The following is a 21,075-nucleotide window of genomic DNA, read 5'->3' on the forward strand; positions in this document are numbered from 1 at the left end:
GCTCTCGTGCCCTCGGTCATCAGCACCAGAGCCAAGTCCCCAAGGAGGGTCCAAGCAAGGTGGCCAGTGTGGACAGAGGAGCAGAGGAACCAATGCTGGGTGACAGGAGACATTGCTCTCACTCTGACCTGTGAGAGGAATTTCCATTCTCTCGGTCTCTGTCTGCCTGTCCATCTGCCCATCCATTCATTCATCCATCCATCCATCCATCCATCCATCACCCATCTGTCTACCTCTGTCCCCATCGTCCTGGTGGGGTCCCTATGGAAACCCCTCTGCGTGTCCCCTAAGGTCAAAATCCTCCTTTTGTTTAGGCCCAGGGAGGGCTACACTTTCCCATGAGGAACAGCCACCAGGTGGCCCTCAGATGCTCACCCACGCCCCCACCTGTTCATTCTCTCTGTGGCAATGGGCGTTCCCCAAGGTGATGTGGTCTGCGGGGTCAGCCTCAGGACACTGCCAGCAGGGACGCGGGTGGCAGACAGACCAGCTCTTGCTGAATCCCGGGGCGGACATGAAGGAAACGTTGATTTATTTACTTGGCCCCGTGCCGCGTGGCCAGCAGCCCCGGCCCCCATGCGGCCCGTGGCTCCAGGCCCCTCCTGCATCTGGCCCCAGCTGCCTCCCCACCCCCAACCCTCAAGCCCCCAGCTCCCTGTCCTCTCCAGGTGGTCTGCAGAGACTATCTCAAACAGCATCACAGCTCTCCCTGTCCGGTAGTGGCAGCAGAAGTCCCTGGGGAAGAACAGGGCACCAGGACGAGGGGGCACCAGGCCCAAGGGGGATGCCAGGCCCAAGGAGAACACCAGGCCTGAGGGGGCACCAGACCCAAAGGGAGCACTAAGCCAGTGGGGGCACCAGGCCCAAGAGAGCAGCAGGCCCATGGGGAGCAGCAGGCCCACGGGGACACCAGGCCCAAGGGAGCAGCAGGCCCACGGGGAGCAGCAGGCCCATGGGGAGCAGCAGGCCCATGGGGAGAAGCAGGCCCACGGGGACACCAGGCCCAAGGGAGCAGCAGGCCCATGGGGAGCAGCAGGCACATGGGGAGCAGCAGGCCCAAGGGGACACCAGGCCCAAGGGAGCAGCAGGCCCAAAGGAGCATTAAGCCAGTGGGGAGCATCAGGCCTGTGGGGAGCACCAGACCCATGAGGAGCACCAAGCGGAGAGGGGGAGCAAGTAGCTCCGCCCACACAACAGGCCCCGCCCACACCAGGTATCACTCACAGGCCCCGCCCCACACCAAACCCCGCCCCCACATCACCCCGCTCACACACCAGGACACGCCCCCACATCAGCCCCACCTACACATCAGGCCCTGCGTCACACCAAACCCACCCCACATCAGCCCCCACTACACACCAGGCCCTGCCTCACACCAGACCCCGCCCCACACCAGCCCCAACTACAAATCAGGTCCCGGCCCAAACCAGACTCCGCCCCCACATCAGCCCCCACTACACACCAGACCCCGCCACCCATCAGCCCCCACTACACACCAGGCCACGCCCCCACACCAGACCCCGCCCCACATCAGCCCCCACTACACACCAGGCCCCGCCCCCACACCAGACCCAGTCCCACACCAGACCCTGCCCGCATCAGCCCCACCCACACGCCAGCCCCCGCCCCACATCAGACCCCGCCCCTACGCCAGCCCCGCCCACACCAGACCCCGCCCCCGCATCAGCCCCACCCACACACCAGGCCCCGCCCCGCATCAGACCCCTCCCCGCATCAGCCCCACCCACACGCCAGGCCCCGCCCCACATCAGACCCCGCCCCGCATCAGCCCCACCTACACGCCAGGCGCCGCCCCATCCAGGCCCCGCCCACACGCCAGGCCCCGCCCCATGAACCAGGCCCTGAGCAGTGGCCGCAGCTGTATTCCTGTGTCCACCCGCCCTCCGAGCTGCAGCCAGGCGTCCACTGCGAGTCCTCAGAGGAAGAAGTCCTTCAGCGGCTGGGGCACCTGGGAGAGGGGGTTCACAGGAGGGGAGCCCACGCCCTCCGCTCTGTCCCCCTGCACACCAGGCAGGGGTAGGTGGGGGGCGCTGGGCGGGGCGGGGCGGGGCGGGGCGTGTGTAGGGGCGGTGCTTCTGCAGGGGCGGCCAGGGAGCGAGGCGTGCGCAGGGGCGGCGTGGCCACTCACTTCTCTCTGCATGAGCTCTGCGTAGGCCATGCAGGCAGCCGAGATCAGCTCGTCCGCGGCCAGGTCCACCAAGCTATTGCAGGCCTGTAGGGGAGGTGGGGGTCCCTGTGTGTGGGACATGCGGAGCGGGAAGGGCTGGAGCGCTGCAGTCAGGACTTGCAGGGACAGGGGCCCCCGGGGGGGGGAGGACCTGGGGGCTGGGAGGGGTCAGGGCCCCGGGGGAGGGGTGGGGAGGGACGCAGGGCCCAGGGGGAGGGGTGGTGGTGGGGCAGGGAGGGTTAGAAACTGGTAGGGATTTGGAGGGGCCTGGGGTCCCAGGAGGTGTCAGGGTCCAGTACGGGGCTGGAGGCGGGGGCAGGGCCCAACATGGGCAGGGGCCGCGGCAGGCCCAGCGGGACCCGGGGTGGGGGCTCACCGCGAGGATGTCCTCGCCCCCCAGCTGCTCCCCCAGCACCTGGGCGCGCACCATGCCCAGCAGGCTGTAGGCCACCAGCACCTGCAGATTCCTACAAGGCTTGCCGGTCAGCAGCACCTGGGGGCGCAGGGAGGGGCCGCTCTGGGCTCAAGAGCTCACTGGACGGGGGCTGGGGTGGGCGGCGGGGGTCTCCGTGGCAGGAAAGGACATTCCGCCCCCCAGTCCCCCAGCCCTAAGGCAGCCCCGCCCCTCCCGCTGTCCCCTGACCTGCCCCTGTCCCCCCTCCATCCCCTGTCCCCTGCCCCTCAGCTGCTGCCCCTGCCCCCTCCCTTGTCCTGTCCCTGACCCCCATCCCCTGTTCCATCCTCCTGTCCCCTGTCCTTCTCCTGATCCCATCTCCTCCCCCTGTCCCTTCCTCTAGCCCCTGTCCTGCCCTCTACCCGTCTCCTGCCCCCTGTCTCTACTCCCCCCTCCCCTCCCCCCCTCCAGGTCCTGTCTGTCCCTGAACGCACCTCCCAGAACCTCCACACATCCTCAAAGGACTTAAAGGCACGCTGGAAGCAGAGGCAGAACCAGGGGAAGAGTGACTGCAGGGCCCCCGCGCCCTTCCCTCCTGCGGGACGACCCAGGATGTGAGACCTGGGGCACTGGCGCCCCTGTGAGACCCCCCCCACCCGACACTCCGGGCCTGGGGATGGACACTCACGGAGGTGTTCAGCAAACTCGGGGTCCAGGAGGGAGATGACCTGGCCCAGGGTGGCCAGGTTCCTGTCCACGCCCACACCGAGCACACAGCTGTGCTCCTGCAGAGGTACAGGACAAGTGCTGGGGGCCGGCGGCCGCCCCCCATCCCAAGCCCCTGTGAGGGGGGTGGAGGCAGAGGTGGAGGCCCGGGGGCTGGGCGGCCCCCACAGCAAAAGCCTTGAGGGTCTTCCAGCAACAGCCCCCAGAGCCTTAACCTCTGCGTGGGGTGCATCTGGGGACCTCTCTGCGGGTGCCGGGCCTGGGGGTCCCGTGGGGGGCCGTCTGTGAGGACCCTGAGGCTGGGCTGGGGGAGCAGAGGACCTCCGAGCAAAACTGGGTGGGGGGCAAAGGTGGGCTGAGCCCTCAGCCCAGGGTCCCTCCCCCCCAGACTCAGCCCCCGAGCCCCCAGCCCAGACTCCCCCTTACTTGGGCTCTTGGGCCCCTGACCCCACTTGGCCCCTAAGCTCTCCCCAGGGGGAGACAGGGGGACCCAGGGCGCCACCTCTGGCGGCCTGGGCTTTTTGCCAAGTGGGGGCCTCACCGTTTTCTGCAGGAAGAACTGGAACAGCCAGAAGGTCTCGTGGTCGTGCTCCGCCATGAGCTGAAACAGCATCACCATCTCGTGGAAGCCCTGCTGGTACTCTAGAGACAGGGACAGGGTGACCACAGGGGCTCTGGGGACAGGGACGGGGCGGCCACAGGGGCTCTGGGGACAGGGACGGGGCGGCCACAGGGGCTCTGGGGACAGGGACGGGGCGGCCACAGGGGCTCTGGGGACAGGGACGGGGCGGCCACAGGGGCTCTGGGGACAGGGACGGGGCGGCCACAGGGGCTCTGGGGACAGGGACGGGGCGGCCACAGGGGCTCTGGGGACAGGGACGGGGCGGCCACAGGGGCTCTGGGGACAGGGACGGGGCGGCCACAGGGGCTCTGGGGACAGGGATGGGGTGGCCACAGGGGTTCTGGGTACAGGGACGGGGTGGCCACAGGGGCTCTGGTGACAGGGATGGTGTGGCCACAGGGGCTCTGGGGACAGGGACGGGGTGACCACAGGGGCTCTGGGGACAGGGACGGGGTGACCACAGGGGCTGTAGAAACAGGGACGGGGTGACCACAGGGGCTCTAGAGACAGGGACAGGGTGACCACAGGGGCTCTGGGGACAGGGACAGGGTGACCACCGGGGCTCTGGGGACAGGAACGGGGTGACCACAGGGGCTCTAGAGACAGGGACAGGGTGACCACAGGGGCTGTAGAAACAGGGACAGGGTGACCACAGGGGCTCTGGGGACAGGGACGGGGCGGCCACAGGGGCTCTGGGGACAGGGACGGGGCGGCCACAGGGGCTCTGGGGACAGGGACGGGGCGGCCACAGGGGCTCTGGGGACAGGGACGGGGCGGCCACAGGGGCTCTGGGGACAGGGACGGGGCGGCCACAGGGGCTCTGGGGACAGGGACGGGGCGGCCACAGCGGCTCTGGTGACAGGGATGGGGTGGCCACAGGGGTTCTGGGTACAGGGACAGGGTGGCCACAGGGGCTCTGGTGACAGGGATGGTGTGGCCACAGGGGCTCTGGGGACAGGGACGGGGTGACCACAGGGGCTCTGGGGACAGGGACGGGGTGACCACAGGGGCTGTAGAAACAGGGACGGGGTGACCACAGGGGCTCTAGAGACAGGGACAGGGTGACCACAGGGGCTCTGGGGACAGGGACAGGGTGACCACCGGGGCTCTGGGGACAGGAACGGGGTGACCACAGGGGCTCTAGAGACAGGGACAGGGTGACCACAGGGGCTGTAGAAACAGGGACAGGGTGACCACAGGGACTCTGGGGACAGGGACAGGGCGGCCACAGGGGCTCTGGCGACTGGGACAGGGTGGCCACAGGGGTTCTGGAGACAGGGTGTCCGCAGGGCCTGTGGGGGCAGGGACGGTAAAGGGTGACTGGCGACACTGGTCTTGCGAGGGCAGGCAGGGTAGGGCCCGGTGCCGGGTGTGAAACACACCGGCCTGTGTGTTGCAGACATAGCTGAGCAGCAGGACCTTCTGCAGCCGAGTCTTGTCCACCAGCACGTTGCCCAGCGGGTCCTTGTCATAGAGCCTCTGCAGGTCACAGGCTGGGGGGCACAGTCAGCTCCAGAGGGTCCCCGGGGCAGGGCCTCAGCACACAGCTCCCCAGCACCCCTGGTCCCTGGGCTTCTTCCAGGGCAGACCTCTGCCAGCACTCCAACTGAAACCCAACCTGGGAGCTCCTGTGCTGGGGGCAGTCAGTGTCCAAGACCCCAGCCAGCACTTGGGGTGCCCAGGAGACTCATCTGGGACTTGGGGAGTCTGGGAGACCTCGGCTGGGACTTGGGGAGCCCAGGTGACACTGGACAGGACTTGGGGAACCCAGGTGACTCCAGCCAGGATTTGGGGAACCCAGGACACATGGGCTGGGACTTGGGGAGCCCAGGTGACTGTCAGAGGCCTTGCCGCGCCCAGGCCCGGGCCCTCCTCTGCCCCGTGCTGGGGCCCCACCAATGTTGTTCCGGGTCTCTGAGAAGTTCCGGTGCAAGTTCTCCAGCAGGGGCTGGATCTTCTCATACATGCAGCACAAGGCCTCGTAGTTCCTCCTGGGAAGGAAGGGCGGCTGAGGAGGCGGTGCCCCAGCAGGTGGGCACACGGGGTCTGACGCCGCCGGGCCCTTCACCCCAATCTCACTCCACATAACTGTCTGCGGCAGGACTACCCCTCCTCCGGCCTCAGTCTCCCTGTCTGTAGAGGGGTTGGCACTCTGAGGTCCCAGGATCACCCCAGAATCGGAGGTGGGTGAGACAGGGCCGCACCCATCTGGAACGTGTCCAGGATGCCGTGGCTGGGTGGTGACCCCAAAGGGGGACCTCACCAGGCAGTGTGGAGCAAGGGGCTCTGCAGATGGGGTGCAAGGCCTGGAGAGGGGCCCCGCCCTGGGGTCCTTGCGAGGGAGGGGCAGGGACAGAGCCAGAGAGGAGACAGACGGGGCCACGTGTGGCCACAGGTCAAGGACGCGGGGGCCCCTGGGCTGGGAACACCCAAGGAGGCACCTTGCGGCTGCCATAACTGGGGGTGGGACCTCTTGAGAACCCCAGGCTTGGGGCATGCGTCGGCCCCTCAGCTCTGCCTGGGCTGGGGAGGGGCTGGTGGAAGGTTCTAGAAACTCCCACGTGTGCACACACACTCAGGGGCCTCCTGGGGGAGGTAGGGAGAAGGCTGACACCACCAGGAGGGGTCACCCACCCCCGCAGAGGGAGAGCTCTCTACCTCCGGGTACCGTCTACCATCAGCCGCTCATCCTGGGAGCTCTGCCAGGAGTAGTAACCTGTGAGGAACTTCCAGGCCTCCGTGCGCACGCCTGGGTGCAGGCCCTGGGGAGGGGAGCAGAGGGGTCACAGACGCCCTCTGCCATGAAGGTGCCTCTTGCCCTGTGCCCCTGCCCTGTGTCCTACACCCTCTGCCCTCTGCCCCCCACCCTGTGCCCCTGCCTTGTGCCCCCCCGCCCTGTGCCCCCCACCCTGTGCCCCCTGCCCTGCCCCACCCTCTCCAGGATGCTGAGGCAGATGAAATCCCGCGGCTTGGACAGTTGGCCATTCTCGTCAAAGAAGCTGTCCCACTCAGTCTTGTCGATGGGTGGCTTCCTCTTCACCTGCAGGGGACAAGGGGGCCAGGGGACAATGAGACATGGGGGTCAGGGGGCCAAGGGGCCAGGGCATAGGCTGAGGGGGCTCGGGAGGGGTCTCTAGCAGCAGAAATCAGGGGCCAGGCTCCAGCTCAGTGGACAGGAGGGGCTGTGGCGGTGTCCGGGCAGCGGTCTGTGGGCCAGCTGAGGGGCCGTGTGGCTCTTGAGGCCTGACAGCGGTTTGGGGGACCAGTCGGGGTTTTCCCCACTGCCGTGCCAAGGGGAACACACACCAGGATGAAGGAGGCTGACTGGCGGGCCGAGAGGCTGTTCTCAGGGGAGAGGGTGGTCATAGCTGACCCCTGTGTTCCCAGAGCCCGGGTCTGAGTCACGCTCAGCTGGGAGGGTCTTCCTCAGGTGTCCCCCCCAGGGACTGTGCTCCGCCCACAGCTGACCCCGGAACCCCATCACAATGGTCACGGAATGCCGCAGCCTCCATGTTGGGGCATGCCCCCAGAACCCAGGCTTCTGGCTTCCGTTTTTCCCCAGAATCCACAACCCTGCAGGATGTGTGGGTGGACACGCAGACCAGTATGTTTTGCTAGTCAGGGAGGGCTTCCTGGTTGAAGAGGTGGGCGAAGCTCTCCTTTGCCCCTGCCCACCTCCAGCCAGGGTGTCTTGATGGGAGGTTTGTCCCCTGCTGGGGGGGTGGGGGTGTAGGGCCATGTGATCACAGCTTACAACACCCCCCATGTGATGTGCAGGAAGGGAGGGGACAGGCACCCAGCACCTGCAGGACTAGGAGAGGGAGCAGGTGGCAGTACCCCCACAGAAAGGTTTAACCCCACCAAGAGGGGCCTATAGGGTTCAGGCTTCACCCCACCAGGAGGGGCCTGGGGTCCTGGGCAGGAAGAGGCCATGTGTCCAGGAGCCCCACTTACCTCCTCACCTGGAACCGGGTACCCGGAGCCCACCCAGAGGCCCCCCAGAAGCCCAGGGCCCCTGCAGCGTCCCTCGAGGCTCTGAGCTCTCCAGGCAGTGGGGCGGGGGTGATGGTACAAAGCCCTGATCACCTCACCCCTGGCACCCAGGGGCCTGGAACCTGTCCTCGGGGCCCAGCCAAGATGTGGTGTTCTTGGGGGGGGGGTTTCAACCCCGGGGTCACCCCCAGCCCCCATCACCATCAGCGTGTTCACGCCTCAGCCTGATCTTTCTCTCGCTTTACAGCTCTGCCACCTCCTGGCACTATTTTCTGCAACAGGTCAGTCGTTTTCTGGAGCCATTTTCTGGAACCGTGTCCCGGGCCAAGTCCACCATTTGGGGAGCCTTGTTCTTGATCTGTTTCAGTGGTTTCTGGAACCGTTTCCTAGAACTGTCCCACCATGTTCTGGGACCACATCACCGTTTTCCGGACCTACTTCTGGGCCCAGCTCTCCATTTTCGGGAACTGTTTTCTGGAAGCACTTTTCTAGAACTGTTTTCACTATTCTCTAGAACCAATTTCTAGAACTACCCAACAATTTCCTGGAACTATCTTCTAGCAACGCTTTCTAGAAATCCCCTGGTGTTTTCTGGACTGATCTCACCACTAATGCCGTCTCACCACTGGCCAGCCCCCCCCTGCAGTGTGGTCAGAGCAGCACCCCCGGACCCCCACAGACTGGCCCTGACCCTCAGTGCACACGGGCAGCACTGCCCCTGCATGTCCTCCTCCCCACCCACGGCTCAGAGATGCTCCACTGTCCAGTCCACGCTGTCCCAAAACAGGGGCTTTAGGAGCTGGGGTCCCCAAACCTGGGGGGCGGTAGTCTGCCAAAAGCCTGAGGGAGGGGTGTCTGAGACATGGGGCCCAGGGGCTCTGTGTGCAGGTGGGGGGTCCCCTCATTCTAGGATGACCTGAGTGAGAAGGAGGCCTGGGAAGAGAGGGGCAAGACTGATGGCCTCCCTGTCCCTAGCTTCTAGTCTCTGTTTTTAAAATGAAACAATCTACTTAGTTGTGTTAATTTTTTTTATTTATTTATTCCACAAGACGCACAGAGAAAGCAAGAAAGAGAGAGAGAGGGACAGAGAGGAGCTGAACGTCACTCTGGCACATGGGACAGGAGGGATGGACTCCAGACTGTGCTCCCTGCTGGGATGCTCTTGTTTGTTTATCTTTATTTTTATTTTTACTAATTTTCTTTTATTTATTTATTTTCCCTTTTTGTTGCCCTTGTTGTCTTATTGTTGTTGTAGTTATTATTGTTGCTATTGATGTCGTTGTTGTTGGATAGGACAGAGAGAAATGGAGAGAGGAGGGGCAGACAGAGAGGGGAAGAGAAAGACAGACACCTGCAGACCTGCTTCACCGCCTGTGAAGTGACTCCCCTGCAGGTGGGGAGACGGGGGCTTGAACCGGGATCCTTATGCCGGTCCTTGTGCTTTGCCCCACGTGTGCTTAACCTGCTGTGCTACAGCCCGACTCCCTCTTTTCTTCTTTTTTTAAAAAAATTATCTTTATTTATTGGACAGAGACAGCCAGAGATCGAGAGGAGTGGGGGACATAGGGAGAGAGACAGAGAGACACCTGCAGCCCTGCTTCACCACTCATGAAGCTTTCCCCATGCAGGTAGCTCGAACCTGGGTCCTTGCGCACTGTAATGTGTATGCTTAACCAGGTGAAGTGGGTTTTGTCCAGGCGATTCCCGGCCTCTTTGGATGACATGACAGGGCAGCCGTGGCTGGTGCTCTGGTGGGTGGGAGTCACGCAGGGCAGCCGTGGCTGGTGCTCTGGTGGGTGGGAGTCACGCAGGGCAGCCGTGGCTGGTGCTCTGTGGTGGGTGGGAGTCACGCAGGGCAGCCGTGGCTCGGCTCTCTGTGGTGAGTGGGGAGTCACGCAGGGCACCAGTCACGCACCTCCCCTCCGCTGCACATGGACCCCAGGGACAAGCCCCGTGCTCCACCCACTGAGTTACCTCCCAACCCCTCTGGAGACCTCAGAACCTGGGAGCCGGGCCCTATGACGGTGCCACACAGACCACCTCCTGTTCCGGCTGGGACCCCGTGCCCCCCCCCCCCCCGCCGCAGTGGGAACACCCTTCAGGGTGCCGCCCCCAGGAGGGCTGAGGCCAAGCTCACGGAGAGCAGCCATGGCAGCAAGCAGAGGTCCAGCGCTGGGCAGGAGACAGGTGTGGCCAGGGCAGGAGGCTGCGCTGTGACTGCACTGTCACTACCGTCACCTGCAATACCACCATCACCACCACCACCATCACCATCGCCTCCACCATCACCCCCACCTCCACCACCTCCACCATCGCCTCCACCATCACCCCCACCTCCACCACCCCCACCATCACCTCCACCATCACCACCACCATCACCCCCACCATCACCTCCACCATCACCACCACCACCATCACCTCCACCATCACCATCACCTCCACCACCATCACTTCCACCATCATCACCACCATCACCTCCACCATCACCTCCATCATCACCATCACCTCCACCATCACCACCACCACCATCACCCTCACCATCACCACCATCACCTCCACCATCACTGTCACCTCCACCATCACCCCCACCACCATCACCATCGCCTCCACCATCACCCCCACCTCCACCATCACCCCCACCTCCACCACCCCCACCATCATCCCCACCATCACCTCCACCATCATCACCACCTCCACCATCACCACCACCACCTCCACCATCACCACCACCACCATCACCTCCACCATCACCACCACCATCACCCCCACCATCACCTCCACCATCACCATCACCTCCACCATCACCACCACCACCATCACCCCCACCATCACCTCCACCATCACCCCCACCATCACTACCACCATCACTGTCACCTCCACCATCACCCCCACCTCCACCACCCCCACCATCACCACCACCACCATCACCTCCACCATCACCACCACCACCATCATCACCACCTCCACCATCACCACCATCACCATCACCTCCACCATCACCTCCACCATCACTACCATCACCACCACCCCCACCATCACCACCACCATCTCAGCCAAGACAGACGGGCCTCCAGGGCACATTCCGGCCACCCTGGGTGGAGTGTCCGCCCCCCAGGGCCTGGTCTGCCTGCTCCCCCGGCCACTGGGTGGGCTGGGAGCTCCTCGCACGCACCCTGGGCGGGGGCTGTCGCCTGGCCCCTGGGGCGGGGTGGGGGAGCGTCGGCCCTCAGGCGAGGTGGCGCAGTGGGTGCAGCGGCCCCGGTGCGCGGTGCCTTCGGGTGAGGCCGGCTCGCGCTGGCGGAGGGCGCGGGAGGGAGGCGCGTGTTCCTTTAACGCTCGCTCCCGGCGGCCCAGCTGCAGCGGCGCACCGAGCACCAGCACCGGGCGGCCTGGCGACCGAGCACCGGCGGGCGGCCGGCACCAGAGGCCTGCAGGGCGGCTGGCGGCGGGGGCGGGGGCCGGGCGGGGGCCTCGCCTCGCCGCAGCGCAGGAACCGCTGTGGCTCGGAGCCGTCTGCCCGCCCGCTCCCTCCCCTCCCCCATCCAGACCCGCACCCCGCACGCCTCCCCGCTCCCCTTCCCCCGCATCCCTCAGCCTCCACGCCGCACCCCTCCCCGCTCCCTTCCCCGCTCCCCTCCCCACTCCCCGCACCCCGCTCCCCCTCCCCACTCCCCGCTCCCCCTCCCCACTCCTCCCCGCTCCCTTCCCCGCTCCCCTCCCCACTCCCCGCACCCCGCTCCCCCTCCTCACTCCCCGCTTCCCCTCCCCACTCCTCCCCGCTCCCTTCCCCGCTCCCCTCCCCACTCCCCGCACCCCGCTCCCCCTCCTCACTCCTCCCCGCTCCCCTCCCCGCACCCCGCTCCCCACTCCGCGCACCCCGCTCCCCCTCCCCGCACCCCGCTACGCACTCCCCGCACCCCACTCCCCCTCCCCGCACCCTTCCCTTCCGGCGCGGCCTGAGCACCCCCACCCCCCGCGGCCAGGCTGAGCAAACCCCGAGCCCCCGGCCGCGCTGACCCCGGCCCCCGACTGCAGGACCCCCACCCTCCGCCCGACCCTCCGTCACCTGTGGCCGCCGGGGACACCCTTGGCCCCTCCCCGAGCGCCAGGCCCCACCCTCGGCGCAGATGAGCCCCGCAGCGCGGGCGAGGGCCACCCCGGGGCGCGGGCCCGATGGGTCCCGGGAGAGGAGCCCCCCCTAGGCGCCCGGGGCCGCTCGGAGGAAGGCCGCCGCCCCCACCCCGGTGAGTCCGAAGCAGGGGTCCCCGGGGTGCAGGAGGGGGCAGGGCGCCCGGCGGGGTTCCGGGCCGGGGTCCCGCATCTCTGACGCCCCTCTCTCCGCAGGAGGCCGCCCCCCTCCCGCCAGCCCGCCGCCCGGACCTGCCGCACCCCTGCCCGGCCCCCCGGCCCCCGCCCGGCCTCGCCCCTGCGCCCTGGGGTGGTGGGGGGCGGCCTCCCCGCGGGCCTCCCCCGCGCCCCTTGTCCCCGCACCCTGTCCCCGTCCCCAGCGGGCGGCCCGCGGGTGAGGGCCACCCCGAGCCAGGGTGGGGGGGGCCGTTAAGATGTGGAGTTGTGCCCGGCCCAGGGGGGCTCCGCGCGCCGGCTGGGGGGGTCATGGCCAGGCCTGCGACCGCCTGCTAAAGCATGGACTTCCGGGGTGCCCCGGACCTCGGCCAGCCGGGTGAGGACCCCGGCGGCCAGCGTGCGCACATCCGCCAGCGCATGAGGACGGTCATCGGCCAGCTAGAGGGCATCCTGCGGGAGCTGAAGCAGGTGGCCAGGGAGCTCAGGGAGGTGAGTGCCTCCGCCCTGCCCGTCCTGACCACTGACCCCTGCCCTTCCTGCCCCCACCCCCTGCCCCCGGCCCCTGTCCAGTTCCCTGGCAGCCAGGAGGGTCCCCATCCCGCACCCAGCTAGCCCTGGCCACCTCCTGCCTGCCTGCAGCTGACCGGCCACAGGGAGCATGAGCCTGGCACTGCCCCTCAGCCCACCCAAGGCCAGGCTGGCAGCCTCCCTCAGGGGCCCACAGGGTCAGTCACAGCAAGGCCTGAGGTGGGCCCCAGGCTGGGGGCTCAGGTGGCATGGGCCCCCACACTGGCAAGGGCAGCCCGGCCTCCCAGCTCCAGGGGTCAGGCCCGGGCAGCTGGCATCCATCCAGGTGCGAGGGGTGCGTGAAGGGCTCCCAACCTCAGGACAGCGGGCCCTGGCGAAGCTGACCTGTGAGCAGGCCACAGAGGCCGTGGGGACCCTGCGTCACGGCTCCTCATGTCTGTGGGGATGGGGTACTGGGGGAGCCTAAGCCCTAAGGAGGGGGGGGGCTCTGCAGAGGCCAGGAGAGAGGAAGGGTCGGCCCTCAGGTGCTTGGGATGGTGGTGACCCTCCCAGTCAGAGGGTGTTTCTGCCTCGGGAGACCCCATCCTCCCTAGCTTCTGCGTCCCGTTCCCAGGTTGGGCCTGGTGGGATCTTGTCTGCCCCTGCGTGGGGCTCTGGGACCTTGGTCCCAGCGGGTCTGCCCTTGAGCCCGGGGGACTTGGGACTCCACTTCGAGGCGCCCAGAATCAGCTCCCCATGGAGCCTCTTCTGTCTCCCCAAGCAGCAGCGCTGCCCTCACAGGCCTGTGTGAACTTCCAGAGCACCACTTCACCCGCTGCCACCACTCGGGAACCCCAGAGAGGGACGGCCCCCCAGGAGGGGACCCCAAGAGCACACTGCCCCTAGTCAGGGCCTGCCCTCTGCTGCCCTTATGGGGCACCCACAGATGGGCACCCAGAAAGGATGCTGAGGGGGAAGCCAGGGAGGACAGGCGCGACCCCCCCCCCCCACATACCCAGAGTTCACAGGCCCTGCAGCCCAGGGGCCTTGAGCCTGGCCGGGGACACTGTCACCCCCCCACCTCCCCCTCCCCATGCATCCTCGGGCCCTGTGCCCCCAGGACTGGTAGGCTGCTACAGCTGTATGCCAGTGCCTACCCCTGACATGGTGCCAAGCTTGGGGGCAGACCTGTGTGGTGAGCAGAGGGGAGCCAGGGACTCGGGGACCCAGCTTGGCCTCTGTGCTGTGACTCCTAGGCCCCCAGGCTGGGAATGAAGGTGCTGTGTGCAGCTCCCCCCCCCCCAGTGGCCCAACACCAGCCTTCTGTTCTGGGTGAGGGGTCACCTGGCCTGCTTCCCACTTCATGCCAGGGCCTTGGTCTTTGAGGTGGCACTGACTGTTGGCTGCACTCAGGGATGGGTCACACTGCCATGGCCTTTGAGGGCAGCAGAATGGGAGGAGTGGCTGGCCTGGGGGCCTCCGGGAAGGAGGAGTGTGCTCAGCCAGGGAGGCTTGCCAGGAGCCTCAGCCAGGAGCCCCTGGGGCAGCCACCCTGGTCCTGGGTCCCTGGACTTGTCACCTGGGGCTCAGGGCTGACCTGGGCAGGGCACGGTGCCATCTGACACGGGTGGAGAGGGACACGGGTGGAGAGGGACACGGCCCTGCACCTGACTGGCTGGGCTCTGGACCCCCACCCCCAGTTTTCAGGGAGCAGGCCGGTGCCTCCTGCCTTCTGCTGCCTGGCTGCCCATGGTGGAGAGGAATGGAGGGGGGGAGGGGGGCCTGTGGCCACTGGAGGGGAGGAAGAGGAGGGGCATGTGGTCAGTGGAGGGAGGGGCATGTGGCCAGGGGGAGGGGCATGTGGTCAGAGGAGGGGCATGTGGTCAGGGGGAGGAGCATGTGGTCAGAGGAGGGGCATGTGGTCAGAGGAGGGGCATGTGGTCAGTGGAGGGAGGGGCATGTGGTCAGAGGAGGGGCATGTGGTCAGGGGGAGGGGCATGTGGTCAGAGGAGGGGCATGTAATTCAGGGGAGGGGCATGTGGTCAGGGGGAGGAGCATGTGGTCAGAGGAGGGGCATGTAATTCAGGGGAGGGGCATGTGGTCAGGGGGAGGGGCATGTGGTCAGAGGAGGGGCATGTGGTTAGGGGGAGGGGCATGTGGCCAGGGGGAGGGGCATGTGGTCAGGGGAGGGGCATGTAATTCAGGGGAGGGGCATGTGGTCAGAGGAGGGGCATGTAATTCAGGGGAGGGGCATGTGGTCAGAGGAGGGGCATGTAATTCAGGGGAGGGGCATGTGGTCAGGGGGAGGAGCATGTGGTCAGAGGAGGGGCATGTGGTCAGGGGGAGGGGCATGTGGTCAGAGGAGGGGCATGTAGTTCAGAGGAGGGGCATGTGGTCAGGGGGAGGGGCATGTGGTCAGAGGAGGGGCATGTGGTCAGGGGAGGGGCATGTGGTCAGGGGGAGGGGCATGTGATGGGGGGGTTTGTGGTGGAAAGGGCTTGTGGTCACTGAGGGGAAGGGGGCAGTGGGCGGACAGGCCAGGCGTCAGGGCAAAGAGGGTCAGCCGGCTTCTCCAGTTCCTGGCCTTCCTGCTCTGCTGTCCCGGCTTCCCCAGCAATTAGCTCAGACACAGATGTGAGTCCCCCTCCCCCGGCCCCCATAAAAATCGCAGGGTCCCCATTACATAAGCCGCTGCCAGGGGGCAGGAGGGAGGGCGGGCAGGCGCTGTGCCCCCCAGCAGCCCGACCCCGCGACCCCTGCCTAGGGGTGAGTGCAGGCCCTGCAGGGTCATCCGGAGCTAGGGCGGGATCTGCAAGCAGGGGTGTCTGGGTGCTGGAGATCACGAAGGCTCCCTGGACTTGTGTGTGGTGGGCGGAGGCTGCGGCCATGAACCCCAGGGTAGAGGTGGGGCCCCTCCCGCCGCAGGCTGCCTCAGTTTCCCGCCAGGAGGCAGCGTCCCTTCCGCTGTGGTCCTGTGACTCCTCGCGGTGGCTGTCTTCCTTCTGTGGTGTAGTCATTTCCTGCACGGAGACAGACCCCACTTCCTGGCACGGAAGGCGCTAAGTCTCAGTGCCAAGTCAGCTTCTGAGACAGCTGAGGGGCAGGTAGCGTGGGGCCCATGTGGGGAGACAGAGTTCCCCAGGCTGGGGGGTGCTGGGCACAGCAGTGTGGCTGGCCACCCTGGGGCCCAACTCGACTCAGGCTGGACCTTTTGTAAGCAGTCCCTCCCCAACCAGGATTGAGGGCAGCCCCCCACCCCCACCCCTACCCCCACCCCAGGGAGCTGGCTGGGGAGGGGGCGTGACAGGGTCCAGCTGCAGGCCTCAGGACCAGTGGCCGACCCTGCGTCATGCAGAGGGGTCAGGCGGTGGGGGGAGGGTCAGGCCGGAGGGGTCAGTCGGGGAGTCAGGCAGGGGGGGTCCGAGGGTGCCAGGGGAGGGCGTCAGACCAGAGGGGCCGGGTGAGGGGTCAAGCCAGGGGGGTTCAGGTCAGGGGAGATCAAGCTAGAGGGGCCAGCGGGGAATCAGGCCAGGGGGTGCAGGGGAGCATCAGGCCAGAGGGGTCATCAGGTGGGAGGGCATTCCCTGGGCAGTGCCATCTTCACACTCCTCTCCCTGGGGCTCTGCCCACCTCACGCCTCACCCCGGGTGCCCCCCAGGTGGTGAGCCAGATTGACAGGCTGACATCCGACTTCGACTTCGAGCTGGAGCCCGACGACTGGGCCACGGCCACGGGCAGCAGTACGTCCAGCAGCGAGCGGACCGGGGCCGAGCGGGGCCGCCTGGACTCCACGGCGGGGGACGTGCTCTCCGACAGCTGGGAGTTCTGCTGCTTCCCCGACGTGCCCTCGGCCCCTGCCCCGGGCTTCCTGCTCATGAACGGGGGTCTGCCCGTGCCCAACGGGCCGCGCGTGGGGACCCCCGACGCGGCCAGTGGGGACGCTTTCGGGGGCGGCCCCCCGCCCCGGCCCCCGGGCACACGCGAGCGGGTACGTTTCAGCGACAAAGTCCTGTACCACGCGCTCTGCTGTGACGACGAGGGGGCGGGCTGCCCGGCCCAGGCCACGGACGACGGGGGTGCGCCCCCCCAGCCACCCAGGCCTGCCCCCGCCCGGCCCCGGCGGCCCCCGGGTCCTGCACTTGGCCGCCGCGGCACACGTGACAGCAGCACCCAGACTGTCTCGGACAAGAGCACCCAGACGGCGCCCTGCGGCCGCGGGCAGAGCTAGGGCCCCAATACAGCACTTACGCAGACGGCAGACGGGGGTGTGAGGCTGTGGGTGCCGCCGGGGGCTGCAGGGTGGGGCCCCACTCGGCCAGACCTGTCACGTCACCCCCCCAGGCCGGCCACCCGTGGGCCCCGCGGCCTGAGCCCAGACGTCTGGGGCGTCTCAGGTCCAGTGAGCCTGGACGGTCACTGTGGTCTCCCTGGCCTTAGCCCCGGCCTCGTGGAACCACGTGCTGGAGAGGAGAGACACAGCCCTGGCCGCACTGGTCCCAGAGCTCCCCTGGTGCTGTCCCGTGTGGCACTGGGGCTTGAACCCAGGGCCACCTGTGTACGGGATATGGAAGGTGAACGTGTCGGAAGAGAGAGGGGAGAGGGGAGCTGGAGCCCGGGCCTGTGCCCACCCCCAGCACTGCTCTCTGAGCAGGACCTCCCCCCCAACCCCCAATCTTCTGTCAACATCACATCCGTGCCCCAGGAGCCTGAGGAGGGAGGTGACATCCCCACCATTGGAGAGAGGGCTGTGTCCCTAGCCCACAGCCCTCTCTCAGTCCCCCACCATCAGGAAGGAGACCACTGTCACCCAAGACGGCCATCCTGGGTCTCCGTGAGGCAACGGACAGAAGCTGGGCACAGAAGGGTCAACCCAGGGCACTGACAGGGCCAGGAAACCCCCCAAACATGGGAGCTGCCGCACAGTCGCCCCAGAACTGTCACCCCATCAATGGGTCCCTGTCACCATAACACTCCACCCCACTGTCACCCAGTCACCCCAGCACTGTCATCTGGTCACCCCAGCACTGTCACCCGGTCACCCCAGCACTGCCACCCTGTCACTGGGTCCCTGTCCCTCTAACACTCCACCCCACTGTCACCTGGTCACCTGGTCACCCCAGCACTGTCACCCAGTCACCCCAGCACTGTCACCCCATCACTGGGTGTCTGTACCTCTAACACTCTGCCCCACTGTCACCCGGCCACCCCAGCTTGTCACCTGGTCACCCCAGCACTGTCACCCGGTCACCCCAGCACTGTCATCCTGTCACTGGGTCCCTGTCCCTCTAACAGTCTGCCCCACTGTCACCCGGTCACTCTCACTGGGTCCCCCCAGCAGTTGGAAGTGGTGTGAGCACGCCCCCCCACCAGTCCAGGGAGATCTGCTTTCAGGGCCCGGGAGGGTGTCCACTGCTCCCCATTCAGCATGCAGGGGGCTGACTGGCACCCACACTCCTGCCAGAGGACAGTGGCCAGGATGCTCACAGCACTGGTTGGCGGCTGTGGGGGTCCACAGCATCAGTGTGGAGAAGCCCCTGGGGCCAGAGTCATCATCACAGATGACAGGGTTGGGAGAAGCCATCTGCCCCTGTGTCCACCTCAGATCCCTGGGGTCAGGACCCCTGTGTCCACCCCACGGCCCCATGTCCACCCTGTCCCATGTTGAGCCCATCCCTTTGGGCCATGGGTCACTCAGACTGAGCCCTCATAGCCCTGAGAGAGGCTGCTCGACACTGCCCTCCTCCACCCCAGGGCCCAGGAGGGGGAGTTAAGACTCCTCAAGGCCCCTGTGAAGTGGGGAGCTGACTGGACCCCAGGAATTCGACTCCCAGGTTTGCTGAGTGTCCTCGGCCCTCACTGTGGTGTCTGGCTGGGTGCCCGCAGAGGGAGGGCAGAGGACAGGGGTGAGGTGGGCAGCACTGGCCGCCTGGAAGCGGGAGGACGGAGCTGATGGGTCTGCGAGGCTGGTGGGGGCTTGTGTGGAGTGGGGGAAGATGGGTAGGTGGGCAGGAGAGGGTCCCAGAGCCACTGCTTTGAGCCCAGCCTCAGCTGTGGGGGCAGCTGGTCCTGGAGGGAGGGCCAGGGGTCATGGCACGCTCACTCAGGCCCCACCCGTCCCCCACAGGACAGGGCATGGACCCGGGGGCCCTTGATCTCCTGACAGGTGAGTTGACAAAATCGGAGTGACCTGAGTGCTCATCTGTCCCCACATGCCAGCCAGAGAGATGGACCCAGGCCACTGCCATGTACTCAGAGCTGTACCTGATGAGAGCTGGTGTCTGTCACCTTTAGTCAAGCTCTGGCAAAGGATTGCGGGCCCTAAGCATGCTCAGATCCCCTGTCCCCCTCAGATCCCCTGTCCCCACTCAGAGGGTCCTACCGCACTCAGCCCCTGTCCCCACTCAGAGCCCCTGTCCCCACTCAGAGCCCCTGTCCCTACTCAGAACCCCTGTCCCCACTCAGAGCCCCAGTCCCCACTCAGAGCCCCTGTCCCCACTCAGAGGCCCTGTCCCCACTCAGAGCCCCTGTCCCCACTCAGAGGCCCTGTCCCCACTCAGAGACCCTGCCTGTCCCCACTCAGAGCCCCAGTCCCCACTCAGAGCCCCTGTCCCCACTCAGAGGCCCTGTCCCCACTCAGAGACCCTGCCTGTCCCCACTCAGAGCCCCTGTCCCCACTCAGAGGCCCTGTCCCCACTCAGAGGCCCTGTCCCCACTCAGAGCCCCTGTCCCCACTCAGAGCCCCTGCCTGTACCCACTCAGAGCCCCTGTCCCCACTCAGAGGCCCATGCCTGTCCCCACTCAGAGCCCCTGTCCCCACTCAGAGGCCCTGTCCCCACTCAGAGCCCCAGTCCCCACTCAGAGCCCCAGTCCCCACTCAGAGCCCCTGTCCCCACTCAGAGGCCCTGTTCCCAATCAGAGCCCCTGCCTGTACGCACTCAGAGCCCCTGTCCCCAATCAGAGCCCCTGCCTGTACCCACTCAGAGCCCCTGTCCCCACTCAGAGGCCCATGCCTGTCCCCACTCAGAGCCCCTGTCCCCACTCAGAGGCCCTGTCCCCACTCAGAGCCCCAGTCCCCACTCAGAGCCCCAGTCCCCACTCAGAGCCCCTGTCCCCACTCAGAGGCCCTGTTCCCAATCAGAGCCCCTGCCTGTACGCACTCAGAGCCCCTGTCCCCAATCAGAGCCCCTGCCTGTACCCACTCAGAGCCCCTGTCCCCACTCAGAGCCCCTGCCTGTCCCCACTCAGAGGCCCAGTCCCCACTCAGAGCCCCTGTCCCCACTCAGAGCCCCTGTCCCCACTCAGAGGCCCTGTCCCCACTCAGAGACCCTGCCTGTCCCCACTCAGAGCCCCAGTCCCCACTCAGAGCCCCTGTCCCCACTCAGAGCACCTGCCTGTCCCCACTCAGAGCCCCTGTCCCCACTCAGAGCCCCTGTCCCCACTCAGAGGCCCTGTCCCCACTCAGAGCCCCAGTCCCCACTCAGAGCCCCTGTCCCCACTCAGAGCCCCTGCCTGTACCCACTCAGAGCCCCTGTCCCCACTCAGAGGCCCATGCCTGTCCCCACTCAGAGCCCCTGTCCCCACTCAGAGCCCCTGTCCCTACTCAGAACCCCTGTCCCCACTCAGAGCCCCTGTCCCCACTCAGAGCCCCTGTCCCCACTCAGAGGCCCTGTCCCCACTCAGAGCCCCTGTCCCCACTCAGAGGCCCTGTCCCCACTCAGAGACCCTGCCTGTCCCCACTCAGAGCCCCAGTCCCCACTCAGAGCCCCTGTCCCCACTCAGAGCCCCTGCCTGTCCCCACTCAGAGCCCCTGTCCCCACTCAGAGCCCCTGTCCCCACTCAGAGGCCCTGTCCCCACTCAGAGCCCCAGTCCCCACTCAGAGCCCCTGCCTGTCCCCACTCAGAGCCCCTGCCTGTCCCCACTCAGAGCCCCTGTCCCCACTCAGAGGCCCATGCCTGTCCCCACTCAGAGCCCCTGTCCCCACTCAGAGGCCCTGTCCCCACTCAGAGCCCCAGTCCCCACTCAGAGCCCCAGTCCCCACTCAGAGCCCCTGTCCCCACTCAGAGGCCCTGTTCCCAATCAGAGCCCCTGCCTGTACGCACTCAGAGCCCCTGTCCCCACTCAGAGCCTCTGTCCCCACTCACAGGCCCTGCCTGTCCCCTGCTTCACTGTCCTTGTCCCTATTGAGATGTGGGAGATGAGGACCGTTGGGTGAAGGTGCCACCTCCCCCCCTTCCTCCCTTCCACTCTTTCCCCTCTCAGATATATCACAAAGGGGAGAGAGAATGGGAGAGAGAAAAGACGGGGGGGGGGGGGGGGCGGGGGGGCGGGGAGAGAAACAG

The 21,075-nt window shown here is 66.7% G+C and overlaps 2 protein-coding genes and 1 long non-coding RNA gene across 5 annotated transcripts; 2 read left to right on the top strand and 1 right to left on the bottom strand.

The window, feature by feature from the left end:
- Window positions 1–1,867: 1,867 nt before the first annotated feature.
- On the bottom strand, window positions 1,868–7,391 carry TBC1D21 (TBC1 domain family member 21). Of its 2 annotated transcripts, XM_007536972.2 has the most exons (11): window positions 7,237–7,387; window positions 6,863–6,970; window positions 6,589–6,692; window positions 5,827–5,921; window positions 5,313–5,423; window positions 3,850–3,950; window positions 3,271–3,367; window positions 3,077–3,177; window positions 2,565–2,681; window positions 2,150–2,233; window positions 1,868–1,969 (listed from the first exon to the last, which is right to left on the bottom strand). In XM_007536972.2, the coding sequence occupies exons 1-11, from the start codon at window positions 7,294–7,296 to the stop codon at window positions 1,937–1,939; spliced, it is 1,011 nt and encodes a 336-aa protein (XP_007537034.1). In that variant the 5' UTR covers window positions 7,297–7,387; the 3' UTR covers window positions 1,868–1,936. The 2 variants fall into 2 exon arrangements, with proteins under 2 accessions (XP_007537034.1, XP_060030242.1); XM_060174259.1 differs by lacking the exon at window positions 5,313–5,423 and having other exon boundaries at window positions 7,237–7,391.
- On the top strand, window positions 1,882–8,741 carry LOC132533400 (uncharacterized). 2 transcript variants are annotated; one of them, XR_009545250.1, is made up of 3 exons: window positions 1,882–2,037; window positions 2,986–3,375; window positions 8,171–8,741. It is a non-coding gene; the product is annotated as an uncharacterized LOC132533400 (long non-coding RNA). The 2 variants fall into 2 exon arrangements; XR_009545251.1 differs by lacking the exon at window positions 8,171–8,741 and adding an exon at window positions 3,862–3,949.
- Window positions 8,742–11,897: 3,156 nt separating this feature from the next.
- On the top strand, window positions 11,898–16,963 carry INSYN1 (inhibitory synaptic factor 1). The gene is made up of 3 exons (XM_060175595.1): window positions 11,898–12,167; window positions 12,268–12,717; window positions 16,394–16,963. The coding sequence occupies exons 2-3, from the start codon at window positions 12,568–12,570 to the stop codon at window positions 16,961–16,963; spliced, it is 720 nt and encodes a 239-aa protein (XP_060031578.1). The 5' UTR covers window positions 11,898–12,167; window positions 12,268–12,567.
- The last annotated feature ends 4,112 nt before the right edge of the window (window positions 16,964–21,075 follow it).

This window comes from Erinaceus europaeus, chromosome 16, assembly GCF_950295315.1.
Source record: "Erinaceus europaeus chromosome 16, mEriEur2.1, whole genome shotgun sequence".
Classification (NCBI taxonomy): Eukaryota; Metazoa; Chordata; class Mammalia; order Eulipotyphla; family Erinaceidae; genus Erinaceus; species Erinaceus europaeus.

What these genes read in the sequence shown, in the direction of transcription:
- TBC1D21 (XM_007536972.2), bottom strand. Translation starts at nt 7,296, where the DNA reads ATGACCACCCTCTCCCCTGAGAACAGCCTCTCGGCCCGCCAGTCAGCC. An exon ending in CGAGTTTGCTGAACACCTCC is followed by an intron (nt 3,178 to 3,270) that starts GTGAGTGTCCAT and finishes GTCGTCCCGCAG; the next exon opens with GAGGGAAGGGCGCGGGGGCC. An exon ending in CAGAGCTCATGCAGAGAGAA is followed by an intron (nt 1,970 to 2,149) that starts GTGAGTGGCCAC and finishes CCCCTCTCCCAG; the next exon opens with GTGCCCCAGCCGCTGAAGGA.
- INSYN1 (XM_060175595.1), top strand. Translation starts at nt 12,568, where the DNA reads ATGGACTTCCGGGGTGCCCCGGACCTCGGCCAGCCGGGTGAGGACCCC. An exon ending in TGGCCAGGGAGCTCAGGGAG is followed by an intron (nt 12,718 to 16,393) that starts GTGAGTGCCTCC and finishes GGTGCCCCCCAG; the next exon opens with GTGGTGAGCCAGATTGACAG.